Below are 25,999 nucleotides of genomic sequence, written 5' to 3'. Positions count from 1 at the left end.
TATAGTAGTGGGGTTCTGTTCATGGACAGAGAAAACGATTAACAGAAAATACAAATGTTAAGAAACAGAACTCAAATATATACATGGGAACCTAAATAGATACAGAATTCAATATATGATAAGGTAGTATTTCAAATTAGTGAGGAAAGAATAGATTATTCATTAAAAGGTAATGGGACAAGTCATTAACCATTTGGAAAAAAAAACAGATGTATAGTTCACACTTCACATTAGAATAAATTTCAGATGGATCAAAGATTTAAACATACACCTACATGCACACACACACATATATATACAGAAAAAGGAAATCGTATCTAGAAGAAATCATAAGGAAGTTATTTTGTGGGCAGCCTGGGTGGCTCAGCGGTTTAGTGCCGCCTTCAGCCCAGGGCCTGATCCTGGAAACTCGAGGTTGAGTCCTGCGTCAGGCTCCCTGCATGGAGCCTGCTTCTCCCTCTGTGTCTCTGCCTCTCTCTCTCCCTGTGTCTCTCATGAATAAATAAATAAAAAATATATATAAAAAAAAGTTACTTCGTAATGATGAAGTAAGAAAAGCCTTCTTAGGGGAGCCTGGGTGGCACCATCGGTTATTCGCTGGACTCTTGGTTTCAGTTCAGGTCATGATCTCAGGGTCCTGGGATCAAGCCCCACGTTAGGCTTGATCTGCTCAGTGCCAAGTCTGCTTAAGATTTTCTCTGCTTCTCCCTCCATCCCTCCCACTCGTGCTCTTGCTCTCTCTCAAATAAATAAATAAATCTTAAAAAAAAAAAAAGCCTTGCTATATATGATCCAATACATAGAAAACATTTAGTTAAAACAAACTGACAATTTTTTTAATTAAAAGAAGTTTAAATTACTTATGATAGTTTCTGCAATGCAGAAAAGCTAGATGAGCAACTGGGGGAAATATCTGCAACTTTTAATAGGTAGGCAAAGGTTCATTTCCCTAACATTAAAGAGCTTCTAAAAATAAGTCAGAAAAACCCGACATTCTAAGAAGAAAAACAGATAAAGGATACCAGCAGAGTTCTTAAGAAATACAAGTGATCTTTCCAAATATGGAAAGATGCTCAACCTTACTCAGTGATACGCAATTAAGGCTACACTGAGATGCTAATTTTCACCTGTCAGACTGGCATAGATCCAGAAGTGTGGTAATTTACTGCACTGAAGACAGCATAGGAAAACAGGCATTCTGACACACTGTTTATAGGAATAAATTTCCCAACAGAGGAAAATCTGGCAATATTTACCAGTTTATAAATGCACACTTAAAAATAATTTATCCAGGATGCCTGGGTGGCTCACCAGTTAAGCGTTTGCCTTTTTGGCTCAGGGCATGAACCTAGAGTCCCGGGATCAAGTCACACATTGGGCTCCCTCTGCCTATGTCTCTGCCTCTCACTCTGTGTGTCTCTCATGAATAAGTAAATAAAATATTAAAAAAATAATTTATCCTATCAATATTCCCACATATGCTTGAAATGACAAATTATATTGTTTGTAATAGTACTCTGAAAACAGCTTTAACATATACTGATAAGGAAGACTGGATAAATACATTAAGGCATGTCTACACTATGAAGCAGCTCTTTATTGTAGTACAGAACGAGTATGACAGGCTAACGGAAAAAAGAGATGTGTAGAAATATACACAATATATATGCCTATCATTTGTATGAGAAATAAAAGAAAAAATATATAAAATATATGCTTATTTTAAAAAGGAGAACAGAGACTCAAAGCAAAGGTTAATAGGAGAGAAAAATTTTAAAGATTAAAGAATTAATCTAGGATATGTCCAATATCCAAATAGTAAGAGTCTTAGAAGAAGAAAACCGAGAAAATGAACAATGGAAAAAATTTCCAAATATAAGACAAATTTCCCCAACTGAAGAACCAAAAATTTTCAGATTTGAAGAACCAAGGCTCCAAAGGTCCTATCAAGTATCCAGCATAACGAGTGAAAAAGACCCACATCAAGAACATTTCCATGAAATTACAGAACATGAATGATAAAAGATCTTTCAAAAACACACCAAAGTGTGATTAAGAATCAGGATAGCATTAGAATCCTCCAAGCCTGGGAATTAGAAGTCAGGGCAATGCTTTCAACATTCTAGAGAAAAAAATACATCCTCAAATTCTATACATAGCCCTAGAGACATTTTTAGACATTAAGGCCTCATGCAATGTATCTCCCATGGACCTCTATATCTCAGGAAGCTACTGGAGGATATAGTCTATCAAATAATGGGGTAATCCAAGAAAGAGGTCAATATAGAAGCCAGGAAGCCAGAAGCGCTTCTCTATTATATTTCCCAAATAATAAAGAAGGAAAATCCCAGATCAACGCCTGAGCAGCAGCCCTGATGATCAAGCCTAGACTTGAGTAAGACAATAGATGAGTCAGGAGGAAGACCTCTAGGAAATAAATCTGTAGATTACCTTACAGATCTGACTTTACTGAAAACTATATTGAGAAGCTATGAAAAGTATGGGAAGAATTGGCTAGCAATAGGCAAAAAGAAAACTAAAACAGAAATATAAGGCAATTGCGGCACCTGGGTGGCTCAGATCAGGTCATGATCTCATGGGTTGTGAGACTGAGCCCTGTGGTGGGCTCCACGCTCAATGGGGAGTCTGCTTGAGATTCCCTCCTCCTGCCCCTTCCCTCACTTGTATCCATGTGCTTGTATTTGCTCTCTAATAAAGAAATAAATCTTTAAAAAAGGAACTGTAAGGCAATTATAAAATCCAGAAAAAAAATTATCCAAAGAAAAGAAAAATCACCACATTATACTTACAGCTCAGCAGGGAATAACATTACAGTTATAATAATAAAAAAATATCAAATACTGATTCAATAAAAAATTAAGATGTAACAATTAATGGGAGGATTGGTCAGACGGTAGTGATGAAGATGTGGGGGGTTCAGACTGTGACAACCTGATGTAACATAAAGGTTTCCTTGTTTTACTGATTTTTTTATTTTTATTTTTATGATAGTCACACAGAGAGAGAGAGAGAGAGGCAGAGACACAGACAGAGGGAGAAGCAGGCTCCATGCACCGGGAGCCCGACGTGGGATTCGATCCCGGGTCTCCAGGATCGCGCCCTGGGCCAAAGGCAGGCGCCAAACCGCTGCGCCACCCAGGGATCCCCCTTGTTTTACTGATCTTGAAAAAAAAAAGTCACCAGTGAAATGTAGTCTCAGTCTCCCCTGAGACATGAAATGTATAAGAGTACAATAACCAGCTTCTTAGTTATGGAATAATTGGACCTAAGGCAGAGTATGTAAAACTCAGTTCCCTAACAGCAGAGTGCAGACCACAAAAGTGAGAAATAGGCCTTGACAACCCTGAGATCTAAGACATATCATTTAACCTCTTAGTCTTACATTAAGCATATATTAAAAGGAAATAATTTTCCACATTCACATCACAGAACTGTTAAATGAAGACAGTAGAGAACAGAAGTAAAGAATACAGGCTGCAAAGTCAAGCAGGCCTGGGTTACCCTCTCACCTATCCCACTGACTACTTCAGCTTGTTCAAGTCATTTTGTCTTCCTTCCTGAAGTAATGGCCATAACTCACAGCAAGAAATATATTCTATGCCATTACTCTGTGTTTCCGTATAACTGAAACAAAAGTTTGACAATACATATAACACAAAAAGAATAGAAATGAACAGGACCAGCCACTTAAAACAAAATATGATGCCCCACTAAACTGATTTCATGAATTGGTCATGACCTGTACTTTGAAAAAACATTCCCCTAAATTACAGCTTTCATCACTGTAAAATTCCTCCACCCACAAAACATAAAACAGAACCTACTTCAGAGGATTCATAGGATACTTCATAGGATTACTCTAAATAAAATTCTCCGTACAATGTCTACCACTTAAAAACAGTGCTTGCCACGTGCATGTATACACTGTAAATGCCATACCTATATCAATTCACTTAATTCTGATAATTCCTCTATGACATAAGTATTATTACTATCACTTGTTCTTATTTTACAGATGAAGAAACTGCAGTACAGAGCTTAAATAATTTGCCTGTGGTCACACAGCCAGTGTATGGCAAAGATGGGATTCAAACTCAGGTGGTGCGGCTCAGCAGACTGTGCCCTTAACTGCAAATGCTGTACACCATTTATAGAGGAAAACATGGGATCAAAGCAGGCAGGTGCAGGGTCTGGGTTGTACAGTCTAGCTAAAAGAGGTCCTCTGTAGTAAGCAAATGATATTCAATTCAGCAAATACTTTCTGAATGCTCCCCATGAGCACAATGTGATTCCAAGCTAGAGGCCCTCACCATTTAATGGAGAAGAAATATGAGCCATGGGGATGAGACCACAGAAGAGGGAAAGGGATTCTTGCTAGAAAAGGAATGACAGTTACAGCTGTCAGGGAACAAAGTCATACTTCTCACAGAATCCCTCTGAGGGACCCCTTCTCTTTTACAGACCAGGACCTGAGGCTCCAAGAGGTCAGAAACTTATTTTGCCCTACTTAGTCTTGACACAGGGCCGATTCTATCTTTGCTGCCTCTTCCCATTCAACCACTGATGGACTGAAGGAAAGAAGTGGGCAGGGCTGAGGCCCTGAACAAACTGACATCGCAACTTAACTATTTCCCTGAGCTCCTCTAACTCCACCCCTGGCCACCGGCTTCCCACACCCTGTTACAGATACCCAGACCCACTCTCCTTCCCATGGTCTCCATGGGTCCCTTCTTTTCAAGGTTAATCCTATTACTCAGCTTCTGCAGTCTTTTATCTTCAGTCTCTTGCATTATCAATTAGTTCCCAGTTCTTTTGAATTTTCAAACTTCTTCCTCTGCCTTTAACACTTAAGCCTCCTCAGTCTAACCAGAATGCCAGGCAAAGCAGGATATCCTCTAGAATATTTCTTATTTCCTCTTAACTCTGTGGTAACCAGGTATTCCTGAGAATTCTCTATATCTAAGTTTCATTAGTTTACAATTTTAATAGTTTCAAGAAATTTTACGGCTAGAAAACACGCAAAAAAAGTACTAAAACGGTGAATAACGTCAAAGAGAAAAAGAAACAGCAAATAGAAACCATCTCTAGTACCTGAAGGAGGGAAAGTTTCTGGAGTGGTTGCCACAGTGCTAGAATTCCCCTCCCAAGATTCTGTGCCGGCATCTGTGAACTGGTTATCTGGAAGCCACGTTCCATTTGGTGAAAGTGTAGTGACTACAGAATTGGTACTTGCTGTTCTTGTGGTCCCATTGTCAGAGTCTGAAGAATTGACAGTGGTTACATAGGTGGTTCCTAGAGTTAGATTTGAGCTGAATGTTGTTGGTACCACAGAAAGAGAAGTTACTGAAGAAGTAGGATTTGAAGCTTTGGTCTCTTCTTTGACTGATTCTGCTGTCAATGTTTTCACAGATTTTGTAACGCCTACTGAAGGTGAAACTATAAACAAGGGGGGAAAAAACACCGCATAAAGAACGTAATAGTTCAAAAGTTGTGAGGCACAAAACAACAAGCCTTAATAGACTCTCAAACAGGGGTGCCCAGGTGGCTCAGTTAATTAAATGGCCAGCTCTCGATTTCAGCTCAGGTCATGATCTCAGGGTCCTGGGATCAAGCCCCACGTCAGGCTCTACCTTTAGTAGGGAGTCTGCTTGAGACTCTCTCTCCCTCTCCCTTTGCCTGCTTGCTTTTTCTCTCTCAAATAAATAAATTTTAAATATAAACTCTCAAACACCTGGAGACCAACGAAAAACCAGACACACACACACTTTTATCTAACACAGGACTCTTTCTACCACCTTCCAAGGACTACTGTTTAAGGGACAAAGAAAACTGGACTCATTACTTATTTGCTCAAAATCAATATATAGGCATCTTATGCAGCAAACAATTTTTAACTTTTCAAGGATGAGCATATAATCAATTAATTTAAAGTAGTGTATTGTCAATAGGATTCAGAGAGTTCCAAAGATAATTATTTTATACCATCACTTTTAAGTAAAACTTTAATATTTTTTCGTTCTTTAAAAGCACTTAGGTCTCCAATTTAGGTCATTAAAGGTGAATGCAAAATTCTATTCAGAACACCAGCCTTATCAAATGACAAATTACCTGTGGTTGCATTGTTGGCACCTACACGTGTCAGACTACTGCCAAGCAGAACAAGAATGAACCAGGAATCCATGCTGACCTAGAAAAGAGACAGCCATGTTAGACAAGGTCCTATATTATTGTAACTACGTCCAAAATACCAAAAGGAGTATTTTGGATAAGATCTTCCCAGCAATTAAAAGTACACACAAGACCAATGATCTTTTGGGAGTTTGATTAGCACATCTGCCCACAAATCCAACTACTTCCTTGAATATTTGTATCAATACAAATAAAACTTACCAAGAACACAATTTTAAATGCCTTATTCTAAACTTTGGCTATACTTTAGAATCACCCGAAGAACTTTTAAAAGTCCCCCTGCATCTGTAGGTATGAGAGCTAGGTAGGGGTCCTATGAAAAGCTCCCCTTGTGTTTGCCATGTGCAGCTTTAGAATCTTTGGCATGAGAAGCATGGAGAAGGTAGGGTAACTGCATGAATGTAATATTATTTGAAACAGACCTCATACAGCTTTCCCTTATCTTTATTTCATCTCAAACCACATCAGAGGGCTGTGGAACATTCCTACTGCTCTTACTGGCTCATCTGTCCATTCAGATCTCTGTGCCCTACAGTGAGTTAGGTACTAGGGCAAGAACTGGGGAGAGATACACACATACATCTCATCTTCAGAAGACTCATACCCTGGTGGTAACTGAATATGGTAGTGACTCTCCAAGGGAAACAAGACAGGCCTCATCAAGGCATACATGAGAATCTCTGAGGAAGGGTAGGGAGATGCAGGTGGTTCACAATCCAAGAGTGTGCCTCTAGTACTAGCAAACATGCCTAGTAGGGAAATGGGTTCAATAGGTGGCGTTCTCAAGGTGCAGCCATTCAAGATTTGACCACTTCCTTATTAGTCTTCCCACCTGACCATAATCTAAAATTGGGAAAGCATGCAATTTCCTCCAAAAGGGTTAGAAAACAAACTGGAAGGCTGGGGCAGCCCCAGTGGCACAGCAGTTTAGTGCTGCCTGCAGCCCGGGGTGTGATTCTGGAGACTCTGGATTGAGTCCCACATCAGGTTCCTGCATGGAGCCTGCTTCTGTCCCTGCCTCTCTGTCTCTCTATGAATAAATAAATAAAATAAAATAAAATAAAAAAAAAAGAGTCTCTCAAACTGGAAGGCTGATTATTTGTATACATAGCTATTCTTGATAGGAAATGGCTTGAGGAAAAATAACTGTGTTTAGGAGGAGATAGTAAGACTGCCATCTCATTCCACATACCAAAAAAAAAAAAAAAAAATCCAGATGGGAAGAATTAAATGTTTAACAGCGCATTTTAAAAGCAAATAAATGAATATTTATGTGAGCTCAGGATGAGGATTTTCTGATGTAAGAAATCACAAAGGTAAAAATGGCATATCTGATGATAGAAAAAAATAATAGCTACTAAATGTAAAAGAAATCTATTATAAATAATGTTCATGGACAGGGAGACTCAATATTATCAAGATGTCAGTCTTCCGGGCAGCGCGGGTGGCTCAGGGGTTTAGCGCCGCCTTCGACCCAGGGCGTGACCCTGGAGACCGGTGATCGAGGTCCACGTCGGGCTCCCTGCATGGAGCCTGCTTCTCCCTCTGCCTGTGTCTCTCCCTCTCTCGCTCTGTGTCTCTCATGGGGAAAAAAAAAAAAAGATGTCAGTCTTCCCAGCTCATTCTATAGATTTGATGCAATTTCTTTTTTCTTTTTTTTTTTTTAAAGATTTTGTTTTTATTTATTCATAGAGACACAGAGAGAGAGAGGCAGAGGAACAGGCAGAGGGAGAAGCAGGCCCCCTACAGTAAGCCCGACGTGGGACTCGATCTCGGGTCTCCAGGATCACACCCCAGGCTGCAGGTGGCACTAAACCACCGCGCCACCGGGGCTGCCCTGATGCAATTTCAATCACAATCCTAGCAAGTTACTTTGTGGATTTTGAAAAACTGTTTCTAAAGATTATGTAAGAGGCAAAAGACAGAGAATAGCCAGCTCAATACAGAAGAAGAACAAAGTTGGAAGACTAACACTACCTGACTTTAAGACTTACAATAAAGCTACAGTAATCAAGATTGTGTGGTATTGGTAAAAGAAATGAAAAAAGAGCAATATGACAGATGAGAGAGCCCAGATACAGACTCACATAAACACAGTCAACTGGTATTTGACAAAGAAGCAATGGCAATACAACAGAGTAAAGATAGTCTTTTTTTTTAAATTTTATTTATTTATTCATGAGAGACATGGGGGGGGGCAGAGACATAGGCAGAGAGAAGCAGGCTCCATGCAGGGAGTGCGATGTGGGACTCGATCCTGGGACTCCAGGATCACATGCTGGGCCAGAGGCAGGCACTCAACCGCTGAGCCACCCAGGCGTCCCTAAAGATAGTCTTTTTCAATAAACGGTGCTAGAGGGATCCCTGGGTGGCGCAGCGGTTTGGTGCCTGCCTTTGGCCCAGGGCGCGATCCTGGAGACCCGGGATCGAATCCCACGTCGGGCTCCCGGTGCATGGAGCCTGCTTCTCCCTCTGCCTGTGTCTCTGCCTCTCTCTCTCTCTGTGACTATCATAAATAAATAAAAACTTAAAAAAAAAAAAACGGTGCTAGAACTGGGCATTTGTGTACAACAAAAAAATCTGGACACAGACCTTATATTTTCACAAAAATTTATTCAAAATATATTACAGACCTAAATGTAAACACAACACTATAAAACACCTAGAAGATAACAGAGGAGAATATCAAATAACCTGGTATGGAGACGACTTTTTGGATGTAACAGTAAAGGTTCAATCCATGAAAGAAATAATCAATAAGCTGGAGTTCATTCAAATTAAAAACTTCCACTTTGCAAAAGACAGTATCAAGAGAACATGAAGACAGCACACAGCCTGGGATAAAATATTTGCAAAAGGCACATCTGATAAAGGACTGTTATCCAAAATTTACAAGGAACTCTTAAAAATCAACAATTAAGAAAACTGACCAATTAAAATACAGACCAAATATCTTGACACCATACTAGAGAAGATAGATTGCAAAGAAACATATGGAAGATATTCAACATGTGTAAGGAATTGCAAATCAAAACAATGAAATGCCACAACACATCTATCAGAATGGCCAGAATCCAAAATACTAACACCACCAAATACTGGTGAGCATGTGAAGCAACAAGAACTCTCATACATTGCTGGTGGGAATGCGAAGTGATACAGCCACTTTGGAAAACAGTTTAGTGGTTTCTTACAAAATTGAACATTTTGCATAAGATCTAGCAATTGTGCTCCTTGTTATTTACCCAAGAAAGTTGAAAACTACACAGAAATCTGAAAGCAGATGTTTACAGTAACTTTATTCTTTGTTGCCAAGACTTGGAAGCAACAACCAAGATGCCCTTCAGTAGAGGAATGGATAAAGAAACTATACTACATCCAGACAATGTAGTATCATGCAATACTAAAAGGATATGAATTAATTATCAAGCCTTGAAGAGACATAAAGGGACTCTAAATGCATATTAGTAGGTGAAAGAAAGCAATCTGGAAAAGCTATATACTGTATGATTGCAACTATATGACATTTTTTAAAAGGCAAGCTCCTGGAGACAGTAAAAAGATCAGTGATTGTAGGGCTAGGAAGGTGGGAGGGAATGAAGAGGCAGTGGATTTTTAAGGGCAGTAAAACCATTCTGCATGGGAATACAAGGGTAAACACCTGTCATTATCTATTTGTCCAAAACCATAGAACATACAACACCAAGACTGAACCTGAATGTAAATAAGACTTTGGGTGATAAGGACAGGTCAGTGCAGATTCATCTACCATAATAAGCATACCACTATGGTGCAGGATGACAAATCTGGGAGGCTGTGTGGGGGCAGGGAGTATTTGGGAACTCTAATTTGTGCTTAATTATACCATGAGCATAAAACTGCTCTTAAAAAAGTCTATGTTTTTAAGGAGGGAAATAAATTAGGGAATTTGTTACAAATAAGACAAAGGATTAAAACAAGAAGTCCTATTGATATGGAAAACAGTAAGACTTCAATTTTGAAAAATCTAAAGAACCTAAATAGATAATTTACAGAAGAGAAAAATAAACAGCTAAAAAAATATGTGAAAAAGTGTTGACCATCCTTTAATCAAAGGAATATAATGACGAGATAACATTCTTGCCTTTCAAATCAGAAAAGATCAATCATATGAAATATTCAATGCTGACAAGAGACTCATGAGAAGGAATCAAATACTGGTAGGAACAGCCATTAGCCTGTAATAACAAATTCCTTCCCAGAAAGATTATACAAGAATCTTAAACATGTCCATATTGTTTTGTGACCCATTTCCAAGGTTCTATTCTGAAGTAAATGTAAATAATCTGAAACTCAGGCTAAAATGATACAGAAATATTCATTAAGTGGAAAAGCAGAAACAATCCAAATACCCAGCAGCAAGGAAAACAGGAAAAAGTTGAAGTAAGTGCTATGCTGCTATTCAAGATGATATACTGCTACTATTCAAAATGCTATCTTCAAAAAATTTGAGGAAATGGAACAAGCCCTTCATTTTTTAAGCTTAAAAAAAAACAAATCAAAACTGAATATACCATACAATCTCAAATAAATTCATGTATATATATGAATGTATATGCATGAAAAACTAGAAGGAAAAACAGGTAAACATTTAGCATAGCACTTTATGATATTTTCTTCTTTACACTGTACTTCATTCTCTAAATTTAAAAAATGGATGGGACAGGATGCCTGGGTAGCTCAGCAGTTGAGCATCTGCCTTCAGCTCAGGTCGTGATCCTGCTGTCCTGGGATAGAGTCCCGTATCGGACTTCCTGTGAGGAGCCTGCTTCTCCCTCTGCCTATGTCTCTGCCTCTCTCTGTATGTCTCTCATGAATAAATAAAATATTTAAAAATAATAATAATTTAAAATGGAGAAGAGTATTTTTATAAATAAAAATAATCCACAAAATTAAGTTAAAAGAAAAACAGATTTCACTACAGAGCATGAATATACAAATCAAAACTAAAAGGAAACTGCAGAAGACAACCTGAGAGGCTGCAAGGGAAAATAACAAGCGTACAGTGAATGGAAACTGGAGTATGCGTAAACTGGGCAGTGAGAAATATGTCAATGTAAAAAGATCCATTTAACTAAAAAGGTGTATCTATTGACCACAACCAGGAACAATGTAGACAAGGCCTCATTCTTCTCAAAGGATATAAAGACCATCAGGCAAATTCCTGTAATTTCCTGCCTCCCAGACTAAACTGCATCCATACCTATGCTTGTTTCCTTCCTCTTCCAGTCTCTAATCTTCTATTACAAGTATCCCAAGATCCATGTCAGGAAGGAAAACTGAAGTTTCCTCACTTTTCAAGGATCTCATATGCAAACTATTCTTCCTAGAGTCTGCTCTAATGGTCCCTGTTTTTGAGGGCATTCATCACTGAAGACACTGAAATGTGGCTCACAGTTTTCTTCCCATCCCCAGGTCCTGATACTTCTCCTTGAAGAGACAGTTCAACATCCTCATAGATGACAGCCACCACAATTTACATTTGAGTCAGCCTATGAGTTCCTTGACTTCCTCTCTATTTTTTTTATCCATTATCTCTGTCCTATTTCCTTCTCTATCTAACCAAGAAAACTTGGTATCAATTTCTCATCACTCCCTTGCTAACATCCTAATTCCTTTGCCACATTGTTCGATTCTACCTACATGGGGAAAACCAAAAACAGCCCAACCCTAAACTAATTCAACCATTAGCCCTACACTTAGAACTGCGCCAAATGCTGCTTAAGATAATCAAACTACTGATAAGGCTGATATCACTTCTGCCTCGACAGAAGTCCAAACAATTTCTGCAATCTTTCTGTATTTCCTTACTCAGCTCTCTCCAATTCTCCATAGCAGTGATTTCAAGGAACCCCCTCTCCTCTCATACCCTTGGGCTGCTGGCCTTGCCTTTACTTCAGAGAAAATAGAAGCCACTGGACTGTATGACATCCATAACTCCCAATCAACATACTTACAAATTTCCTCCTTCTCTACAATTCCTTCCAAGAATCTCAGTCCATCAGGAACCCTGTCCTGTAGATCCCCAAATACTATTTCCTCCCTTTCGTAACAGCATTTAAACACAAGAATTTCTAAAAGAAAAGGAGAACTCCTGTGACTCTACATCAATCCTTCAGTTAGCATTCTCTGTATTCTACTTTGCAGCCAATTTTCTAGAAAGAGTTGTCTCCATGGCAATCTGGCTTCTTTTTTCCACTATTCCACTAAAACTAACTACTTCTGTATTTTTAAAGAATGAGCTCTTCAAAAATATTTCTAACTCATTCACCAAGGTCTTATTCCCCAATATATGAGAATCCTACAGATTAATAAAAAAGGAATCAATAATCCAAAAGAAAAATGGGCAAAAGACATTAAACTGACAATGTACAGAAAAGCAAATGTCTCTTAAATATACAAAAAACAAAAACAAAAACCACACCCTGCACCTAACCTCATTTATGAGTAGAGTAACCCAAATTAAGGCTATACTGTGATACCAGTTTCCACCTATCAGACAGGCAAATATAAAAAAACTTTACCAATAATGCATCAGCAAGGATTTGAATAAACAGGTACTCTCATGATCTGTAAATATTTAGTAGAATTACAAAAGCCCAAACCCTCTGACATAATTCCACTTGAGAATTTTACAGATATGCCCATACTTTTAAAGTGCAAACTTACTCAGTGCAACACCATTTGCAACAGAAAAACATTAGAAATAACCTGAATGTTTACCAACAGGAGAGGGGAATAAATATTTATTAATAAATAAAAGATGGCATATTCATAAAATGGAATACTATGAATGAAGCCTGTTAAACAGAAAGGAGGCTCTTTGAAGATCATTTCATTTCAGTACACAGACATCTTTTGATTTTGAACCATCTTAAAAATAACCTTTTCAAAATATTAAATTAAAATTCATGGGGCAGGGCAGCCCCCGTGGCGCAGCGGTTTAGTGCCACCTGCAGCCCAGGGCGTGATCCTGAAGACCCTGGATCGAGTCCCACGTCAGGCTCTCTGCATGGAGCCTGCTTCTCCCTCTGCCTGGGTCTCTGCCCCACCCCCTCTCTCTGCATCTCCATGAATGAATGAATGAATGAATGAATGAATGAATGAATGAATGAATAAATAAATAAATAAATAAATAAATAAATAAATCTTTAAAAAAATAAAATTCATGGGGCAGAGAAGCCATTGGTATTTCTCTCTCCCTCCCCTGCCCTACCTTCTTTCTCTCTCACACACTTCTAGGTTGTTAAATTCCTCAATCTCCCACTGTCACATCTGATTTACTGACACCACATACGCTCCAAAATTCATCTCTTCCCCACACCTCTCTCTGAATTGATTTTAAAAGCTGGTTCTATGATAAAGATCTAGCCTTAGATGAATACAGATACAGATGAATAGTTAAGTAGTTTGAATTCAAGGAAAATATGTATTATCAAATGTCAGAAGGAAACTAGCACTACCAGCTGTAGTCTGCACAATGCCAGAAACCCTGTATATATATTCTAACAGTGGGAATGGTTTTGCCTTTCACAGAATGATTTTTAGGATGAGCTACTATTTGTGATATTTTTATTTTATTTTAAAAATTAGTTTGTCTCTCAGCTTCTTATAAAACTAAATATTCACCTACTTCACAATCCAATAATTCCACTCCTATATATTTATTTACCCAAGAGAAATTAAAACATATGTCCACAAAAAGACTACTACAAAAATGTTCATAACAAAAAACTGAATATAACACAAGTAACCATCAATAAGAAATTATATAAACAATGGTATTTTCTCACAATGGAACATTAACAATTGAAAGAATTAGATACACACAACAACACGAATCTAAAAAAACATCATGCTGAGTAAAAAAAACCTTACAGAAGAGTATATAAATGTATGATTCCACATCTGTGAAATTCTGAAACAAGCAAATCTACTCTGTGGTGGGGGGCGGGGGCATCTGGCTGGCTTGGTCAAGTAGAGCATGTGACTCCTAATCTTAGGGTTGTGAGTCTGAGCCCCACATTAGGCAGAGAGACAACTTTAAAAAAATTTTTTTTGGGGGAATCCCTGGGTGGCACAGCGGTTTAGCACTTGCCTTTGGCCCAGGGCACGATCCTGGAGACCCAGGATCGAATCCCACGTCGGGCTCCCGGTGCATGGAGCCTGCTTCTCCCTCTGCCTATGTCTCTGCCTCTCTCTCTCTCTCTCTCTCTCTCTCTCTCTCTCTCTCTCTCTCTCTCTCTCTCTCTCATAAATAAATAAAAATTTAAAAAAAATTTTTTTTAATTTTTAAGATTTTATGTATTTATTTATTTAGAGAGAGAAGAGACTGTTTGTGAACAGGAAAGGCAGAGGAAGAGGGAGAGAATGAATCTCAAGCAGACTCCATGCTGAACTCAACACAGGGCTCAATCTCACGACCTGAGATCATGACCGGAGCTGAAACCAGAGTCAGATGCTTCAATCAACTGGGCCACCCAAGTGCCCCCCCAAATTTTTTTTAAAGATTTTATTTATTTATTCATGAGAGACACAGAGAGGAGGAGAGAGGCAGAGACACAGGCAGAGGGAGAAGCAGGCTCCATGCCTGACGTGGGACTCGATCCCGGGTCTCCAGGATCAGGCCTTGGGCTGAAGGCAGCACCAAACCGCTGAGTCACCCAGGCTGCCCCCCCGCCCCCAAATTTTAAAAACGATTACAAAACTAATCTATGGTGGGAAAAAAAATCAGAAAAATACTTGCCTGGAAAAGAGATGGAAGATTTACTGGAAAAGAACCTGAGGGTACCTTCCTGGACAACAGTAATATTCTGTATTTTGACAAAGAAATGCATTTGTGCGTTTGCACATAAATTTCATCTCTGAAAATGATTCTACCCATAAATAAGTATCATAAATGATATGCATACTTAAGTATTTGGGAAGAAGTATACTGATATAATCAATTTACTTTGAAATACATTAAAAACAGTATGAATAATAGATGAACAAGGGGCAGTGGAGAGATGGATAGATCCATGATAGAACAAGTATATAAAATGCTAATTATATGGGCAGCCCGGGTGGCTCAGCAGTTTAGTGCCGCTTTTGGCCCAGGGCATGATCCTGGAGACCTGGGATCGAGTCCCACATCGGGGTCCCTGCATGGAGCCTGCTTCTCCTTCTGCCTGTGTCTCTGTTACCCTCTCTCTCTCTCATTAATAAATAAATAAAATCTTTTAAAAAATAAAATAAAATGTTAATTATAGAGTCTAGGTGGTGGGGATGGGTATAAAATTCAATTTTTCTTTATATTTGAACATTTTTATAATAAAAGACAGATAAAATAATTAGTTCTGGGAGAACTGGTATTTTATTGTACCGAATTTTATAACCCTAGGATTTATAACCTAGCATTTTCTCCATTTACTTTTATTTTATTTTTTTTGGTGTTCCTCAAAGTGTTACTGTATTTATTGTAATTTTCATCCTATTCATTTCTTCCTGCATTAATTCCTGATTATTTTCTATTATGCTTCCTGCATTAATTCCTGATTATTTTCTATTATGCTATTTCTATTATGTATTATGAATGGAAACATTGTTTTAATTTCAGCTATGAGATATAAATGACATATAAATTGTGAGATATTTAAAGTGTACATCATAGAGATTTGATATACAAGCACAATGTGAAAGGATCCTCCCCTATTCAGTTAATTAACACATTCATCATCTCACATCTTTTTTGGGGGTGAGAATGTTTAAATCCTACTCTCTCAACAAATTTAAATTATACAACATAGTGTCATTAACTACAGTCACCATGTTTCACATTAGATCCTCAGATCTCAGGCAGCCCGGGTGGCTCAGTGATTTAGCGCCATCTTCAGCCCAGGGCGTGATCCTGGAGTCCCAGGATCGAGTTCCCCATCGTGCTCCCCCTGCGTGGAGCCTGCTTCTCCCTCTGCGTGTGTCTCTGCCTCTCTCTCTCTCTGACTCTGTATCTCATGAATAAATGAAGTCTTAAGAAAAAAATCCTCAGATCTTATTCATCTTCTAGCTGAATGAATGGAATCTTCTAATGTTGTTTATTAAAACACTACTTTTGTTATATAGGAAGGACACTGGTCTACTTCCCTTTCATCGCAAATAGAAACTACTCAAAAAATAATAAACTCTGTTCATTAAAAAAAAAAAAATACAGAGGGAATATAGAGTAAAACGTAGGTCTCATTCACCTTCTTGCCAGTCCATTTCCCAAAAGTAATCACTAAATATTTTCTTCCATAACCTTTTAGAAATTTTCTATGCTATTTCAACATACAACTACACATTTTTTAAAAAATCTATAAATAGGGGCAGCCCTGGTGGTTCAGTGGTTTAGCGCCACCTTCAGCCCGGGGTGTGATCCTGGAGACCTGGGACTGAGTCCCACGTCAGGCTCCCTGCATGGAGCCTGCTTCTCCCTCTGCCTGGGTCTCTGCCTCTCTCGGTCTCTCTGTGTCTCTCTCATTAATAAAGAAATAAATAAAATCTTTTAAAAAAAATCTAGGGCAGCCTGGGTGGCTCAGCGGTTTAGGGCCACCTTCAGCCCAGGGCCTTATCCTGGAGACCCGGGATCAAGTCCCACATCGGGCTCCCTGCATGGAGCCTGCTTCTCACTCTGCCTGTGTCTCTGCCTCTTTCTCTCTTTCTGTGTCTCTCATGAATAGATAAATAAAATCTTTAAAAAAATCTATAAATAGGATCATATTATACGTACTACCTACAGCTTGCATTTTTACTTAAATAAAAAGTCCTGGACATCTCCCATATCAATATAATATATCTACCTACCTTTCTTTTCAGTGGCTACAGTGTTTCATCATGTCTATGTATCATTTGTTTTAACCAGTCTTTGTTTGCTTTTGTTAAGAGTTAATTGTATATGATTTCTTCCTCTGTCCCATACATCATGTTTGATTAGGCAAGACTGGCCTGAGTAAAGACAGAATTACATATTTCAGGAAAGCCAAAATAATGGAAGAAACTCAAATTTATACATTGTTCATTTTTCAAAAAGCACTTGTGAATCATAATCCTTTGGTTAACTGTGAATTAGAGAATACTGAGCAGGGAGGCTTTGGGAGATGAGTCATGAATTCTGGGCAGCTCCCCGATTTATCAGACACAATGGCACACACATTGTGTTTTCTCTCCTATACTACCACACCCAGAAAAAGGGCCAATATACAGTCCTTATTTCATTACAAAAGCATTTCTTAGTAAAAAAAAAGAAAGAAAGAAAATGGTTCCACTGCATATATATTAGGGTGCTCAGTCAGGAGAGTTTAACATTCAAACAACGAGGAAAACCAAGACACCACTGACAATACTTAAAAGCCCTAGCATATATGACAAAGGAAGTTCTGAAAAACTTCCTGATATTTGAGTATCTAAGAGCATTTCCTAAATTTGAATTCAGCATAGGTCTGAGACATTCTCTTTAGGGATAGATGTGGAGGCTCCATACTCAGTGGTGGAGACATGTATGGTGGGCAGTGCCTACTAGCTATAAAAGCACTCATTCTTGCCCTCCTGTCTCAAAGCCTCATCTGCACTGAGCGCTTTGTATGCCTCCTTTCAGTTAACCCTCCCCAATCCTATGATACTGGTGTTACTACAACTTACTGTGTTGTGTACCTTTGGGGATAGGAGCGTTTCTCCTAAACTACAAAAATCTTGGATGTTAACTTTATAAAGTCAATTATAGATCCTTACATGCATTTCAGGGGTAAATTATTCCAAATTTACAACTTGTACCATTACAGGCATACTTAATATCTACTAGAGAAAAGGTTCCTTTGGCTCGGGCCAAAGAAAAACACTCCTTGCCCAAACATACACTCCCTGTCACTGTCCCAGGAGACATGGCAACCTTATCTAAGAGGAAGAAGGAAGAAAGCTGGGTGCTAATACTAAGAAGAGAGAACATGTCCCTTCCTGCGTTGGTTGTAGAGAAGTGACTAAATTCTGGCCAAGGAGTTATAACCTAAAGCATATGATGAGATTTCTAGGAAGGTAGTCTTAAAGGAAAGGAAGGGAAACCCCTCCCTTCTCTGCCCCTCATTCCTCTCTCCTGTAATCTGGAATTTAGATGTGAAAATTAGAGCCCTAGCAGCCATTACAGACTCTGAAGTGACCTAAGGATAGCAGAATAGAAAGCTAGAAAGAAATCAAGTTCTCTGATGATACTGTCCAACTGCCATACCAGTCCTGCTTATTTTCAGTTTTCATATATATGAGAAAGGAAAAAACCTATCTTATCAACCAACTCCAATCCTGAATAAGGATTGTTATGAGGAATAAGGCTAGTCATAAGGAATAAGAAGACCAATTCCTAATATTATGACTTGTGATGATCTAGGAATGAGAATGATGAAGGTGTTCTGGAATGTATTTTTCTCAGCCCTCTTGCTGTTAAGTACAATGCTGCATTCATTTGCTAATGAAAAAAATGTTTGAAGGTATAAATAAATATTGTGAAGCCCCAACAAGCAAAGGAAAGCTCAGCCAATCTGCACATTTCCCAGAGTATAGACTTTGGCTATAATAGCTTCTATTAAGAGAATATCTACTCCAAGGTAAGCACTCCATATTCAATACATTAGTGCTGATAAAATGTGATCAATTGTCGGATACTAATTATCTCAATATTTGGCATTTTATCTCAGTTAAATCTCACAGCAACTATACGAGTTACATATTCTTCTTAACTCCCACTTTGCAGATAAAGAAATTGAGAGATGATCACATAGCTGGTATGTCGTGTAGGTAGAACTCAAATTCAGGACTACCAGACTTCTCTTCATAAATCTTATCACCACTTGATCTTTTTAAAGTGCAAAGACTAAGGGTGCCCAGATGGAACAGCTGTTTAGACAACCGACTCTTGGTTTCGGCTCAGATCTTGATCTTTAGGGGTCAGGAGTTCGAGCCCTGACCCAGGCTCCATGCTCAGTGCAGAATCTGCTTAAGACTCTGTCTCCCTTGGGCAGCCCCAGTGGCGCAGCGGTTTAGCGCCACCTGCAGCCCAGGGCGTGATCCTGGAGACCCTGGATTGAGTCCCATGTCGGGCTCTCTGCATGGAGCCTGCTTCTCCCTCTGCCTGTGTCTCTGCCTCTGTCTCTATGAATATATAAATAAAATCTTTAAAAAAAAAAAAAGACTCTCTCTCCCTCTGCCCCCACCCTCCAAAACAAATACATCTTAAAAAAAAGATTCGTGTAATGGAGGGACACCTGGGTGGCTCAGCGTTGGAGCATCTGCCTTTGGCTCAGGATGTGATCCCCAAGTCCAGGATGGAGTCCCGCATCAGGCTCCCTTCGGGGAGTCTGCTTCTCCCACTGCCTATGTCTCTGCCTCTATGTCTCTCATGAATAAATAGATAAAATCTTAAAAAAACTTCTAAAAAGACTATGGGAGAAACATAAATCTTCTTAATGCCACCTAAAACTAATTAAAGATTATTTCTATTTTATAGATTTCTAAGCAAAGGAACAGTGACTGTTTTAAATATGCTCACATTAACCAATCACTGGTTTTCAGATATTCAATACAGATAACTGTTCAAGTACTAATCTTGATTCAAGTAAACTCACCTCTTTCACGGAAATGAAGCTCTCTGGAAGAAAGATAGGTATTCTAATCTCAGCCTTACTGAGGATGGCTCCCAGGTGCGAAAAAATAAAGAAGTGCCAGCTAGGAATGTTAAGCTCTGTCTGGGCCTTCTCCTAGAGCTGTTCAGGTTCTCTTGATTTGAGAAAAAGGCACCCAGAAGGAGGATTCAATTTCTTCAGCTAATTGTTCACTCAATCAACATTATATTATTATTAAAAACAAAAACTATTTTTGCAACTATAATCTTTGGTTGCTGCTATGTGCTTGGCACTAGTACCAAGCATTCTATACTTTAATCCATTTAATCTTCACAACCACATGATGAGTTAGATACCATTTTTCCATTCTACAGATGAAGAATCTAAAGATCACAGAGGTTAAGGAATTTCCTCAAGGCCACACACCTAATGAGTGGCTACTAGGATTCAAAAACAAAGCTTTCAAAAAATTCCAAAGCTCATGTCTTTGTTTTCATGCTTAAACTAATGCTGGGAATACCACCAGACATTAGATATGGACACTATCATCCAGTAGTTCCATAGCCAGTAATGAGGCCCAAATAATTTGTTCAAACTCTGAATTATCACTTGCCATAAATAATGTTAGCTGATAGCACTGAAGTGAGGTGGTGAAACTGCAGACCAGGGAAGGAATTTTCAGGGGAGTTAATGCTTGAGCTGAACTTGGGAGGATAAAGAGTAGTAAGCTAAGAAAATGGTCATAAAGTCTTTTAAGTGAGAGGACTTGGAGGTGTGAACAAGCCTATCTGGTTCCAGGAATGGCAAAGAGCTAGGTAGGGCATCAAGCAGGACCTCAATAAGTATGCATTAAATGAATGTGAAAATGACAGACATGAACGATTGGGGTCTGTGGGGCCACATGGAAGTAATGCAGGGGGTGAGATGACAGGAAAAGCAGTGATCAGATCCTAGAGGGGCTCATAGGCCACAATAGTACGTTTTTAAAGATTTATTTATTTGAGAGAGAAGGTACAGACGCACAAGTAGGGTGGGGGCAGCAGCGGAGGATAGCAAGCCAACTCTGGGCCAAGCACAGAGCCCCAGGTGGGGCTCAATCCCAAGACCCTGAGATCACGACCTCAGCCAAAACCAAGAGGCAGCTGCTCAACTGACTGAGCCAGCCAGGTGCCCCCACAATAGAAAGTTTTCATCTCGCATTGAACACACTAAGGAACCACCAAAGGCTGAAGCACAAGATTGACTGGAACAATTTAAATTTTAAAAACAATGACAGCGGGGTGGAGGATCAACTAACTGATGGGGTTTGATGTTAGGAGGGCCACTGACTGAAGCCTTCAGGAGTAATCTAGCCCATAAACCTCAGAGCAAGACAATCTCTTATCTAGAGACTGATAAGAGGGTTTAAAGGGCATGATGTTGTGATTTATAAGAAATATATATAAATGTAAAGATTGGTGAATCACAATGTTGTATACCTGAAAGTAATGTAACATTGTAAGTCAACTATACTTCAATTAAAAAAAAAAAGGAAATATATATATTTGGTTACTTAGATGACCAAAATATATTTCTCACATCTAGTTGATCTTCATTCACAGTTCCTGATGCACAGCTACCAAACCCTTAAAATGTCCTGAGAGATAAGAACAAGGAGCATCTTTTGTTATATTTGGTCTCTTGCCCTCAGTTCCTAAAAATGCTTCAGAGCCATAAAGGTGAGATGTGTCTTATAATTCATAACAAACTCTTTCCACCATAACCAGGTTTATATTAATAAAGGCGACTTTTGCAAAGCACCCAGGAATGGAGACTGGCTGTGAGGGGAACGAACCATGAACAGAACATTGGAATATTCAGTCCCGCCCTGATTTCTTGGGAAGAGCAGCTGGAGGTTGAAATCAATCACCAGTGACCAATGAATTAATCAACTGTGCCCAAGTTATGAAGTCTCTATAAAAAACAAAAAAGAAGGGGGTTCAGAGAGCTTCCACACAGGGAAACTAGAACACCCCACCGTGCCAAGCACCAAGTTCCACAAGGAAAAAAGCTCCTTTGCTTGGGACTTCTCTTATGTATCTCTTCATCTGGCTGTTGATTTGTATCTTTTAATATCTTTTGTAACAGATCAATTACCTAGTAAGGAAACAGGTTTTCCTGAGTACTGTGAGCTATTACTATTACAGCAAATTAACGGAACCCACGTAGACAGTCTTGGAAACCTTTGATTTACAGCCAATTGGTAACAACTTGGACTTGTGACTGGCATCTTGAGTTGGAGGGGGTCATTGGAACCACCCATTTGTAGCCAGTTGTCTGAACCAGAGTGATGCTTTGTGGGACTGACCCTTTACCTGTGCAATCTGATTCTATCGCTGAGTAGACAGTGTCAGAATTGAGTTGAATTCTTGAACACACTGCTGGTGTCCAAAAATTGCTTGTTGGTGTGGCAAAGCCAACAGACAGACAGACACACATACACGTTGAATTGGGTCCAGGAACTCTTTTACAGGGATAGAACTGAAGACTTAACAATATGATGCTAGAGATAAGGAGGACCCAGGTGTCCGACTTAGGTAAATCATAATGCTATACGCAAGAGGATGACATACCATGGGGGAAGGTGATAAGCTTAGTTCTGAACACGGAGAATGCACATGACGTACCTACGTGGGGCAGAGGTGCAGGATATGAGGATGGGAGAGGGGGCAGAATGGCAGACAAGCAATAACAGAGCAGCTGCCACGGAAGTTAGGCAATAAGCCAAAGAAAAGAAGAAGACAGCTGTAAGAGTGACAAAAGCAGCAATGAGAGAGCCAGGCAAGAGACATCTGACAGGCACAGGAGGCAACAGTAGGGGGGTGTGGATGAGCAGAAAACTGATACACGCGATCAAGGGAGAGTGGGGTAGGAATAGCACACTGAATACTTGCCAGTAAGAGAAAAGAGCTTGAAAAACTGAAGGCTTCCGAAGAAGGCCTAGTACACCAGACATCAACTTTCATTACTCTAGGTCTTCTCTTAAGAAAGGCAAGGTTGGGGACACCTGGGTGGCTCAGCGGTTGAGCGTGTCTGCCTTTGGCTCAGGGTATGGTCCCGAGATTCGGAATCAAGTCCCACATTGGGCTCCTTGCAGGGAAACTGCTTTTCCCTCTCTGCCACTGTCTCTGCCTCTCTCATGGATAAATAAATAAAATCTTTAAAAAAAAAAAAAAAGGGCAATGTGGTAGAGAGGTTTAAAATAAAAGGAAGAGGACCCCCTCCCTAAAATTAGCAAAAGTCTGAGATCCTGATGAATTGCTCACTTCCACAATGAAATTCAGGACCACCAAAGGTATAAAATAAATTAAGTTAGACCTAAGGCAAGATTCAGTTTCAGGCCTGGAGAGAGATGAGCCTGGAGGCAAGAAGTCAATCACATTACTTCAATGATTAAACAAATAAATTTGGTTTAAATTTATATTGCAGATTAATTATGACAAAGAAGAATGTGGAAAAGTATTTGTTCTGTTTAAGCACACTTTGGAATAAATTTCTGGATATATACAACCCTAGCACAGGTTACATGCATAAAATAAGAAACAAAAACAAACCAAAGGTAATTCTGAAAAGGAAAAATAAAATAGGAGAAAGCCATTTACCCAATGTTAAGGCTTAGTAAAACAGCTACCATAATTAAGACAGTATGGTATTAGCAAAGGGATAAACATACAGACCTATGAAATAAAACAGAACCAGAAACAAATCCACAGAAATATACCCAAATATTTTTGACAAGGATATAAAAATGGAGGAAGGACAGTCTTTTCAACAAATGGTGCTGAGAAAACTGGATACTGTATCCACATACAAAAGAATGAAGTTGGTTCCTTACCTAACACCTAACCTTTGAACAATGGTTCAAAGACCTAAACATAAGGGCTAAAACTGTAAAACTCTTAGAAGAAAATATGGGGGGAAGCTCCATGGCAGTGGATTTGACAGTGCTTTTTAAAGTATGGTACTAGAAGCAGAGTTCAATAAAACAAAATAGGTAAGTGGACTTCATCAAAATAAAAAAAACATCTTTGCATCAAAGGTCACTATTAACAAAATAAAAAGGAAACCAAGAGATGGGAGAAAATGTGCAAATCACCTGATACGGCATTGAAAATCAATATATAAAGAACTCCTCAACTCAACAACCAAGAAAGCCAATCTGATTTAAAAATGGGTAAAGGACTTGAACAGTTATTTCTCCAGGGAAGACAAATGGCCAATAAGCATACAAAAAGATGCTCAATTTGATGGGATGAACACTGGGTATTATACCATATGTTCACAAATTGAATTTAAATTTAAAAATGTAATAAAAAATGCTCAAATCACTAATCACTAGGGAAATGCAAATCAAAATCCTACGAGACAACACTTAATGCCCATTAGAATGGCTATTACTTAGAGAGAGGGAGAGAGAGAAAGGGGAAAAATAACAAGTGTTGACAAGGATGTGGAAAAATTAAAAACCTGTACACTGTCAGTAGGAATATAAACTGGTGCAGTCACTGTGGAAAACAGGTGATTACTCAAAAAATACAGAATTACCACATGACAGAGCAATTCTACTGCTGGGTATATATCCAAAAGGCCTGAAAGTGGGGACTCACAAAGATATTATGTACACCAATATTTATGGCAGCATTATGCACAACAGCCAAAAGGTAGAAGCAACCGAAGTATCCACTGATGGAAGAATGGATAAAAAAGATGTGGTATACACAATACTGGAGTACTATTCAGTCTTAAAAGGTAAATCCGGACACTTGAAGACATCCTACTAAATGCAACAAGCCAGTTGCATAAGGACAAATACTGTGTGATTTCATTTATATTAAGGACATAGTCCAATTCATATAGACAGAAAGTACAAGAGTGGTCACCAGAGGTTGTGGCAGAGAATATAAGAGCTGCTCAACAGGTACACAGTTTCAGTTTTGCATGATGAAAAACTTTTAGAGATGGACAGAGATCATGTTTACCCAACAATGTGAAGAAACTCAATGCTGTACTACACACTTAAAAATGGTTAAAATGGGGATCCCTGGGTGGCGCAACGGTTTGGAGCCTGCCTTTGGCCCAGGGCGCGATCCTGGAGACCCGGGATCGAATCCCACGTCGGCTCCCGGTGCATGGAGCCTGCTTCTCCCTCTGCCTGTGTCTCTGCCTCTCTCTCTCTCACTGTGTGCCTATCATAAATAAATAAAACAAAAAAAAATTTTAAAAAATGGTTAAAATGGTAAATGTATTTATTTATTTTTAAAGATTTTATTTATTTATTTATTTATTTATGAGAGACAAAGAGAGAAAGCAGAGACATAGGCAGAGGGAGAAGCAGGCTCCCCGGGGGGAGCCCAACTTGGGACTCAATCCCAGGACTCCGGGATCACGACTTTAGCCAAAGGCAAGTGCTCAACCACTGAGCCACCCAGGCATCCCCAAATGCTAATTTAATGTTATACAGACAACAATAAGAAAACAATCATCCCAGTAAAATAACAAGTAAAAAACCTGAACATTTTCTTTTTTTTTTTTAAGATTTTATTCATTTATTCATGAAAGACACACAGAGAGAGAGAGAGAGAGAGAGAGAGAGAGAGGGAGGGAGGCAGGCAGAGACACAGGCAGAGGGAGAAGCAGGCTCCATGCAGGGAGCCTGATGTGGGACTCGATCCTGGGACTTCAGGATCACGCCCTGGGCTGAAAGCGGCACTAAACCGCTGCGCCACTGGGCTGCCCATGAACAGACATTTTCAACAAAGACGACATATGTAAGGCAAACAAGCACATGAAAGACATCACAAATCATTAATCATTATGGAAATGCAGAATAAAACAGAAAAGACTGCACTGAAGTGGCTAAAATCAAAAGACTAGTAATACCAAGTATTCCCAAGAATATGGAGAAATCACAACCATCACACATTGCTCATGGGAATGTAAAATGGCATAACTCCTTTGAAAAACCATTTGCCCGTTTCTTTTTCTTTTAAGATCTTATTTATTTGAGAGAAAGAGATAGTGAGAGAGAGCATCAGCAGCTGGGAGAGGGAGAAGCAGGCTCCCTGCTGAGCAGGAAGCACTCCATTCGA

General features: G+C 39.2%; 1 protein-coding gene across 2 annotated transcripts in view; it reads right to left on the bottom strand.

The window, feature by feature from the left end:
* The window catches only part of PTPRA (protein tyrosine phosphatase receptor type A), a 173,582-nt gene that overhangs the window by 68,982 nt on the left and 78,601 nt on the right, over positions 1-25,999 (bottom strand). For both annotated transcript variants that reach the window (XM_055346171.1, XM_055346181.1), the window contains exons 2-3: positions 6,130-6,208; positions 5,113-5,457 (exon numbers count right to left, since the gene is read on the bottom strand). In XM_055346171.1, coding sequence (XP_055202146.1) covers positions 5,113-5,457; positions 6,130-6,202 — 418 coding nt within the window. In that variant the 5' untranslated portion in view covers positions 6,203-6,208. The remainder of the gene's footprint in view (positions 1-5,112; positions 5,458-6,129; positions 6,209-25,999) is intronic.

Source organism: Nyctereutes procyonoides, unplaced genomic scaffold, assembly GCF_905146905.1.
Source record: "Nyctereutes procyonoides isolate TBG_1078 unplaced genomic scaffold, NYPRO_anot_genome, whole genome shotgun sequence".
In the NCBI taxonomy this organism is placed as follows: Eukaryota; Metazoa; Chordata; class Mammalia; order Carnivora; family Canidae; genus Nyctereutes; species Nyctereutes procyonoides.
Note: the sequence above shows the minus strand (reverse complement) of the source record. Positions and strands in the feature narration are given on the sequence as shown.